The sequence below is a fragment of the Puma concolor genome, chromosome B2, assembly GCF_028749965.1.
Source record: "Puma concolor isolate L17-30 chromosome B2, mPumCon1.1.hap2, whole genome shotgun sequence".
In the NCBI taxonomy this organism is placed as follows: Eukaryota; Metazoa; Chordata; class Mammalia; order Carnivora; family Felidae; genus Puma; species Puma concolor.
The window spans coordinates 68526514-68536335 of NC_141671.1; the positions used below are offsets into that span (position 1 = coordinate 68526514).

General features: G+C 38.6%; 1 protein-coding gene across 4 annotated transcripts in view; it reads left to right on the forward strand.

Annotated features, from left to right (window-relative positions):
- The window catches only part of LOC147581033 (uncharacterized), a 97068-nt gene extending 87546 nt beyond the window's left edge, over positions 1-9522 (forward strand). For 3 of the 4 annotated variants that reach the window (XR_015251328.1, XR_015251327.1, XR_015251329.1), the window contains exons 2-3: positions 375-559; positions 9021-9522. Coding sequence is in view for 1 of the 4 variants with exons in the window: in XM_086707245.1 (XP_086563371.1) it covers positions 375-545; positions 9021-9130 (281 nt within the window). In the remaining 3 variants the exon portion in view is untranslated. The remainder of the gene's footprint in view (positions 1-374; positions 560-9020) is intronic. The other variant, XM_086707245.1, reaches the window with a different exon arrangement.
- Positions 9523-9822: the final 300 nt, after the last annotated feature.

A 9822-nucleotide genomic window follows, 5' to 3' on the forward strand; every position in this document is an offset into this window, starting at 1 on the left:
TAAAAATTGCTCCTGCAAAGATGAAAGAAGTGAAGTTACAGGTCTTGGTAACTTTCAGAGTATAGATGGTCAGCAGAGGCTAGATAAAACAGAAGCAGAACCCGTCCCGCGAATATTGCTCATGCTTAAAAAAAACGGAAATGATAGGCTTAATTTCTGACAAGGATCTTAAAGAGCTAATAATCCATGCTAAAAGGTAGAGCTTTTCTGGTCGCTGTTTCTGCCAGGGAGGTGTTGAGACTGAAATGGATGGTGAAAGTGGCAGTCTGGCCTCACTCTGTGGGATAGACAACCTCTTCTCCGCTGAGCAGAATTGATGTTGACACGTCACAGAGATGGAAACTGAAACCCAGGCATTTATTTGCTTTTCTCAGAGGCTGTGGTTAATCAGTATCTGAACCTGGATCTCAGGGATCTTCTTCTGCTCAGCCTGGGACCAGACCAAGAGGATATACGGCACAGTGCTTTTGACCATCTTGACCAGAACCACAAAGAATTGGAAATTTCTCAGGAATGGATGTTCTCTACTGATTTCCAAACCTTAGGTATGTCCTTTTAGGTAAGTGTTAGGAAAAATACGATGCCTCTAACAGAAGTTTCCAAGCCACAAAAACTATGTAGAACTGAGACAATGTTTGACCTTGTGCCCACCTAATTTGTGAAATAGTATTGTTGCCTACTTTTTTATTATGCAGCTTTAAAGAAGAACATGTCTCCCTTGCCCTCATACGTCTAAGGAACTTTAGTATACGAGTTCTCTAGAATAGAATGAGAGGCAAAACATCAAAAGTTTAACTAGTTTCTTGAAATATTAGTAATCGTACCAAGTAAGTGACAACGCTGGCCAGTTGCAGTATTCAACATCTATTTGCCTTTTCCTAATATACTTGAGCATTATTGTTCTGAAGCAAGACATTGAGTCTACAGTTAATTTTAGGTGACTATAAGTTGATTCCTCAGACATTTATTGCGTGCCTGCTCTACCTCAGATCCATGCTAAGCATCAGTGTGAATGAATTATGAATTACTCACAACCTCTGTTTCCAAAAGCTTGTAATCTAGTGGAGGAAACAAATTTCTAAGTAAATTAACTCAGTATTATATAATACAGGCTAACTGAGAAGCACCTGGAGTTATGGGAGAGATACTTAGTTGACTTAGTCCCGATAAGAATGCTCCAAGAAGGAAGAGCTACCATAGTTATAAGTTACACTAAGAATAAACTTTATTCAGGACATATTAGCCTGAGCAAACCCTTAAAGATTGAGATTGCATAATATATACATTCTATAGTATACAGCAAAATATGGGGAGAGAAGGATGAGGCTGAGGAGGGAGGTCAGGGTTAGGTCACAAAGGGATTATTCTCTACCTCACTAAGAAACTCCTCACTAAAAAAGAGAGGAAGAGGAGAAAGTTTGAGGATGTGTGGATGAAAAGAAAAAAGAAATCGTCATAGTTCCACAGGCATAGCAACCAATATTCATATTGTGAAATATTTCCTTTCTGTCTTTATTTTTCATACATTTTTTACATAAGTTAATACTACATTTAAAATGATTTATATTGGGGCACCTGGGTGGCGCAGTCGGTTAACCGTCCGACTTCAGCCAGGTCACGATCTCGCGGTCCGTGAGTTCGAGCCCCGCGTCAGGCTCTGGGCTGATGGCTCGGAGCCTGGAGCCTGTTTCCCATTCTGTGTCTCCCTCTCTCTCTGCCCCTCCCCGTTCATGCTCTGTCTCTCTCTGTCCCAAAAATAAATAAACGTTGAAAAAAAAAATTAAAAAAAAAAAAAAAATAAAATGATTTATATTTCTTTTTGTTTGACAAAAGCATCATTTCTTGCAAAAAGCATTACTTCATAATATTAAAAATTATTTTTAAACAAACTTTCAATAACTGCATAAGCACAGTTGCTGAATAATAACTGCATAGGATGGATTTAACATAGTTTTCTTAGTATTGCATGCCTATGTAATAAAACACTCTTCTGGAAATTGATGAGAACTTCTTGCAAAGGCAGTGTCTATAAACTACATATGACAACTGAATAAATGCTACCTAAAGATTTGGTTAGATTGAAGTACTTATAAAATGTTCTACAAGGAATGAGATCAGTATTTCTTAGAAATGAGTAGTCAGGGGCACTGGGGTGGCTTGGTGGGTTAAGCATCCCACTCTTGATTTTGGTGCATGTCATGATCTCACAATCTGTGAGATCGAGCCCCCAGTCCAGCTCGGTGTGGAGCTCGGAACCTGCTTGGGATTCTCTCTGTGCTCCTCCCCCACTCATTCTCCCTCTCTCTCTCTCTCTCTCTCTCTCTCTCTCTCTCTCTTTTTCTCCCTCTCTCTTAAAATATATAAATTAAAAAAACAACAACAAAAAAGAGAAACAAGTAGTTCACAGGAGTCAGTCAACTACATCTTTTTTTTTTTATAATTTTTTTTGTTTGTTGTTTTAGAGAGAGAGAAAGAGTGCAAGTGGGGGAGAGGAGCAGCGAGAAACAGAGAATCTTAAGCAGGCTCCCCACTTTGCACAGAGCCCCACCCTGAGATCATGACCTGAGCCAAAATCAAGAGTCAGACACTGAACTGACTGAACAACCCAGGAACCCCTCAATCAACTACATATTTGGATAAAAATATAAAAAGTCTTCCTCTTGTTTTATTTTTTTCAATTTTTTTTAATGTTTATTTATTTTTGAGACAGAGAAACAGAGCATGAATGGGGGAGGGTCAGAGACAGAAGGAGACACAGAATCTGAAGCAGGCTCCAGGCTCTGAGCGGTCAGCACAGAGCCTGACACGGGGCTCGAACTCACGGACCGTGAGATCATGACCTGAGCCGAAGTTGGACGCTTAACCGACTGAGCCACCCAGGCGCCCCCTCTTGTTTTATTTAAAAGATCTAATTTTGGGGACACCTGAGCGGCTCAGTCAGTTAAGTGTACAACTCTTGATTACAGCTCTTGATAAGGGTCATGAGTTCAAGCTCCATGCTGGGTGTGGTACCTGCTTAAGCTTCTCTCTCTCCCTCTGCCCCTCCTCTGCTCACACTCTGTCTTTCTCTCTCTCTCTCTCTCTCTCTCTCTCTCTCTCTCTGTTAAAAAAGAAAATAAAGGGGTGGGGGCTCCTGGGTGGCTCAGTCTGTTAAGTGTCCAACTTCAGCTCAGGTCATGATCTCACACTCCATGGGTTCAAGCACTGCATCAGGCTCTGTGCTGACAGCTCAGAGACTGGAGCCTGCTTCAGATTCTGTGTCTCCCTCTCTCTCTCTGCCCCTCCTCTGCGCACACTCTGTCTCTCTCTGTCTCAAAAATAAACATTAAAAAAAAAAATCTAACTTCGTCATTTGTACTAACATAGTAACAACATTATATTATTTTCTAGTTAGAATATGGACTTGGAATTAAAAGAGATATATATTCATGAACAAAAATGGTGAGATTTGGCCTTAACCTTTTCCTGTTTTCTCTAATGATACGGTTCAGAGGAATAAAATCTGCAGATAAAAACAACAATAACAACAACGACAACAACAACTTAATTTCACTGGAGCTCAACTTGGGCAAATCCACACTGTCAATCACATGGATGAAATGTAGGCCAGGCTGCCTAGTGTTTTTCAAAATAGACAACAAATGAAATACAAGAAGCGAATATGACCAAGTATTTATAATTCTCACTTCTTGGCATAGTCAAGAATTATTAAATATGCAGACAATATTTCCATTATTTTGGGGTTTCTTCTCTTTTTTTTCCATCTTCTCAACAGGGAATTTCAGTGTACATTTTTGCCCTTGGCTTCATCTCTTGGTAGCTCATGAAAAATGATACGTAGGTGGTTTACACTCAATGCCAGAATCAACGCTCTTTCTGTTCTGAAAAGCTGAGAATTTGAAAGCATTTTTCCTTCTCATAAGGATTTACTCAAGTATTTATATATCCTGTAATAGTTGGCGTCAGTAATCTTATTCCTTCACATTTTTGGATACTTTTATTTAGACTAACATGCTTCACAACCAAAGAAGCAAACTACCAATGAATACAACTTACTTTCAATTATTTTTCTTCACATCACTGTGGAAGTTGCATTTGAACATATTTATTTCGTGCATATGTCCTATTTTCTATTTTCTGCAAGTGGAAATTCCAGTAGTTCAAGAGGAATACGATGATATATTTAGAACTGCTTAATATTTCACCAACTGATGAAATATTGACCCAGTGCAAACAAAGATCATTCTTTTTATACAAAATATTGGTTCACCCTATTTTTGGACTTAGTAACGTAGACCTTTAAGATTTGGGGGAGGGGAGTTGAATCAGCTGTTACAAGCAGACACTTTGGGTGTGTGTTATGCAAAAAGGACAGAAAAAAAATTCTAGCTGCTCAAAGGTATAGGAGTAGAGCTATGCCATAAACCTGGTGTTTCTACAGATGTCACTCAATTTTAAGCATTATATAATTAACAGATTTTTCTGAGAAATAAAAGAAGCTAAGATTTTCAATAATTCCTTTGTTGGTAAGCAATATTTTCTGAGCACAAGATTAGTACACATGCCATAACAAAAATTAAAGTGTATTTATGGGGGAACAGGAGAAAGTATTTGAAATGATACCCTCGTAGGTAACTTGAATATAAACACTCTGCAGGATCAGGGCATATCCTTGCAAAGTGGCAAACCATTTGCATTCTTAGCTAAAAAATGGCAAAAGCTGCTGGAAATGAGCAGTAGGCTTTAAAATCTGTGAATCAAGCGTCTGAAGAAGACCCAACACAGAATTCTACAACATAGCACTTAAATTTTGCACAAATTGTACCGTTTTTCATTAGATTATGTATTGCCAACGTTGACAGTCCTCAAAATCTGGGAACATACATTAGCCATCTACACTGATCTACCCCATGCGTGTAAGGCTTATAGAAGGAAATTCTAGGAGCCATGGATATGTCTAAAGTCAGAAAATGGGGAAAGTTTTGGGAAGGTACCTTTTGGTTGAGCCCTTGGCATAAGGTAGTTCTCTGATGCTTTCTGGTTACCTGGTGATAGTAACATATCAAGTACAAACATTAAATGTTCATTATTGTTTAAGCCTCCTTTGTGTTAATATGATGATGTTGAAGGCCACAGTGCTTACAACATTGTACGCATGTTTACAAGAGCCATCGTTAGACTATGGCCTGGGCTCAGTGCCAATGGATCCTCCCCATTCTGGCAAAAAAAAAAAAAAAAAAAAAAAAAAAAACCCACATTGAACCCTGTGTAAGGAAAATTTCAATTTCTTGCTTGACTAAGTTAGATTCTGATTCATAATCTGAGTGTTCTGGTCTTTTAAGGAATAAAGCCTACATCCCTCTTTCAGTCAATATTATATGAACATCATCTTGAAGACGTATTTATTAAAGGGAAAAGTTATTTTTTAAAAAAATTTTTTGATGTTTATTTGAGAAAGAGAGAGAGAGAGAGACACAGAGCGTGAGCAGGGGAGGGGCAGAGAGAGGGGGAGACACAGAATCTGAAACAGGCTCCAGGCTCTGAGCTATCGGCACAGAGCCCGATGTGGGACTTGAGCTCATGAGCCCTGAGATCGTGACCCGAGCTGAAGTCGGACGCTCAACAGACTGAACCACCCGGGTGCCCCAGAAGTTAATTATTTTTGAAAAGTCCTGGCAGATCTACCCTAATAAAATGCGTGTTGGAGCACAAATGTCAGCACTATCTGGTGTTCCCTTGATGAATAATGGAATGTGTGATGAGACCCCAGGAGGGCATAGTTGACTTTACACTGCCAAGAAAAGTGGAGTTTGACTCTCAGACCCAAGTCCAATGCAAACAGGTGACTCTTCTTTTTAGGCTATTAGGGCATGATGGGAAATTGCCTCCCATACCATCAAAGCACAATCAGCAGCGGTGTCTCAGTCAGAGGGCAGCACTGCTCTGCTTTCTCAGGCTGCTGGTTATGGAGCTAACCTATGCTCAGAAATCTGTTTTCAATTATTTTATGTTTCAAGAAAAACAAAGTGCCCTTCATCCAAACCAAAGGGAAGTCGCAAGCCTGGGGCACAAAGCTGAAAATGGCCAATTGAATTAACATGGTTTTTGTACATGTGAGTAAAAAATATCCTGACAGGTAGCTACATAAATATGGGGGCCATTTAAGATAGTATTTTAACATGATTAGGAAAAGCAAAGTACCCATAATGTGGGCAGGGGCCTGTGTGCAAAAGCACCTTTGAATACCAACAACATGTACAGCTTTGAAGAAAGGAAATAAGAAGCTTGCATGGTGTTTGGACCATAAAAGCACTCAATAAATAGCTGCAGAACAAATTAATGTATAAGAGAATATGAAATATGAACTGTGTATAATACTATGGAACTCATTTTAAAAAATGTTTTATTTTATTTATTTTTAAGAGAGAGTGGGGGGGGGGGGGGGAGACAGAGAGAGGAGACACAGAATCTGAAGCAGGCTCCAGGCTCTGAGCTGTCAGCCCAAAGGCCGACATGTGGCTCGAACTTATAGACCGCGACATCATGACCTGAGCCGAAGTCGAATGCTTAATCAACTGACTGAACCGCCCAGGCACCCTGGAACTCATTTTTTTACATTTGTGTGTATATGTATTTCTTTTTTAAAACAAAATGGTTTGTATTGTAACAGTAATGACTGTGTGTAGCAAAAATTCACATAGAAAGATGCAAAGATTTCTCCCCTACCTGCCTCCATTCCTATCTCTCATTCTCTAGGGTTGCTACAAAAACAATTTTTTTAACAAACTAGATCATATGTTGTGTACTATTTTGCATACTTTTTTTCCACCTAATAGGTTTTTTTTTAATTTTTTTAAATTTGTTTTAAACTTATTTTTGAGGCAGAGGGAGACAGAGCATGAGAGGAGGAGGGGCTGAGAGAGAGACAAAGACACAGAATCTGAAGCAGGCTCCAGGCTCTGAGCTGTCAGCACAGAGCCCAAAGTGGGGCTAGAACTCGTGAACCATGAAATCATGACCTGAGCCGAAATTGGATGCTTAATTGAGCCACCCAGGCACCCCTCCACTTAATAGAAGATCTTTCTACATTTACCCACACTGACACCCTTACTTGTATATCCCCATTTCATTCTTTTAAATTTGATGCTAAATATTAAGCATGACTAAATAGTAATTAATTTCCAGTTCCCAGCTGATAGGCATTAGGATTGCTTCCAGTTATTTTTTTTTAAATTATTACAAATAGTGATGCAATGAACATCCCTGTGCATATATTTTTGTGCAATTATTTCAGACTATACGTGGAACAAATTACTAGAATTGAAATAGATGAGTCAAAGGAATAGACATTTTTAAAATTCCAGCAGGTACTGCTACACTGTTATTCCACCATACGTTTATGAAAATGATTGCTTCTCCACATCTTTTTCGAACTGGCCAGCAACAAACTTTGATCTTAACTAATTGGATAAATGAAAAATACTAATTCATTATTATCTTTGAATTTGAATTTCTATTATAATTATTCAGGTTGAGCATTTTATATTTATTGACAAACTGTTTTACTTTTTCAGTGAATTGCCCAGCAATGATATTTTTAAAAGATATCAGATCACAATCTGTGCTAATTGTGTGATAAGATGCTATTAAGTGAGGGAAAAATCACCTTCAAAATCAAGGTGGACCTACTTCCCTCTTTCCTTTGTACAAATATTGTGCATTATTAAAGCCAGTTGTAGGGAGCTATCTCTGAAAGCTACCAAGAAGTAGAAGTAGAAGGTTTCTCCACAGCCAACTGCAATGGACTATGGAAAAAAGAGCCTTATGCTCACCGGATATATCTTTGGTCTTTATTATCCCAAAAAGATGAAATTCCTGAAATAACATTGTACATTCAATGTGGTGCATGTTTTTTATTTTGTTTGCTTATTAACTTTTAGTTATTGAGTGTTTATCATGCACAAAACCATCAGTATAGGTTCGAGAAAGGCAAGTAACAAATAAGACAATAAATCAGGCATAAGCCTTCCTCTTAAGGCATTTATAGTGTTTTTGAGAACAAAGAGGGAAGGAAAATAAATACAGGAATAGGTTAGGGATGTTACTTGAGTACTAAGGACTTTGAACTTCACCTGGGACAACAGGAAATGAGCACTGTTAAGTGACGAGATTCAAACTACTTTTTAATCAAATTTAAGCAAACTATTCTGAAAGCAATGAGTTGAAGAGAGGAGAGGAAACAGAGGCAGAGAAACTAATTAGGAGGCTATGCCTTTTACAAGTGACAGATGATAAAGATCAAGACCACCACAGTGGCCGTGGGAATGGCAAGGGGGGAACTACAAGTGGGGATGCTAAGGGGAGCAAAATTCTCAGAAGCAGAGTCAGGATGGGGTAGAATCATCAAAACCAAAGAAGGATGAGTCCCAAGAGGGAGGGGCCATCAAGAATGTAGAATGCTCCTGTCTATGGCCATACCACTCATTCAGAGCCCCATCTCCTCTGATCTCAGGAGCTAAGCAGCGTCGGGCCTGGTTAGTACTTGGATGGAAGAATGTAAAATGTTTCAGACTAATGGAATCCTCACCATAGCCCATCTTTCTTCATCCCAGTGGAAATGAGAACATACCATTATTATCTTCATCTAATTAGTAAATACTTATTGGACTTCTGCTATATCAGACACAGTACCGTGTGCTAAATAAATCATAAAATGGTACATAACTGATAAAATGGTGAGCAAACTCAATAAGGTCCTTACTTTCGTGTAGCTTAAAACTTACCCAGAGAGAGCATTAAACCAAAAGCAATCACGATTCCTCCATTTTGCTCTGGGGGAGCCACTTCTCTGCCATTGTTACATCCTTTGCTTTGGGTAAAACTAACTCTTCCCCAGTTCGAAAATGGTGTATTTGATCTAAGACCAGACCCATGGGTGGGTATAACTTTTTCTCTGGTCACGGTGATCCATGGTGGTCAATCCTAGCTGCTGAGATTTCACTCCAGGTGTTTTATTTCAGCTCTCAGAGAAGCAGACTGTCTGCCCTACATGATGGAACCTGGAAGTGTGAGCTCCTGGAGCCGTGGCAGCCAGCTTGCAACCATGAGGTCAACCTTGTCTGTGATTTGAACAATAATTTTCTACAACAAGCAGAAGGCAGAGCCAAGAGTCACAGAGAAAAACCATGTCCTGATGATATCATTTGAGTCTGGTCAAGCTCTGACCGAAGCTAGATTTATTCCTGAACTTCTGGGTTAGGTGAGGCAATAAATTCTATTTTGGTACAAACCAGTTTGGTTTGGATTTTCATTCACTTGTAATCAAAAGAAGTGTAACCATTACAACTCAGCTCTTTAAAAATGTCCTGTTCTTTTTTCTCCAGACGGCAAAAAATTTTGAAATTACTTTTCTCTGAACATTTTATTGCAAAACTATGCTGTATTACAAAATTTTAAGCATTTGAAATTTAAGAAGAATGGTATTTCCTTGAAAATAATTAAATGACTATCTATGGAAAGTTATAGTATCCTCCAGTCTGTTTTAAATTACGGTATAAAGTTCACAGCTGTATGTTCTTCAGTTACCAGCACTCAGAGAAGTCGGCTATTTAGGCCATTACAAACCTACATTTATTTCTTTTTTTTTTTTTTCTTTTGAGATAGCCAGAATGTTACTGAGCAATTTCTTTACTGAAAAATAATTGAAGTTTGCTATTTATTTCTAGGTAAAAATATTTTTAAAAGTTAAACAGCTCTTGTTTTCAGAACTTCTTATTTTAGTGGAGGAGGTGAACATAGAAACCACTAAATGTGCTAAAATCA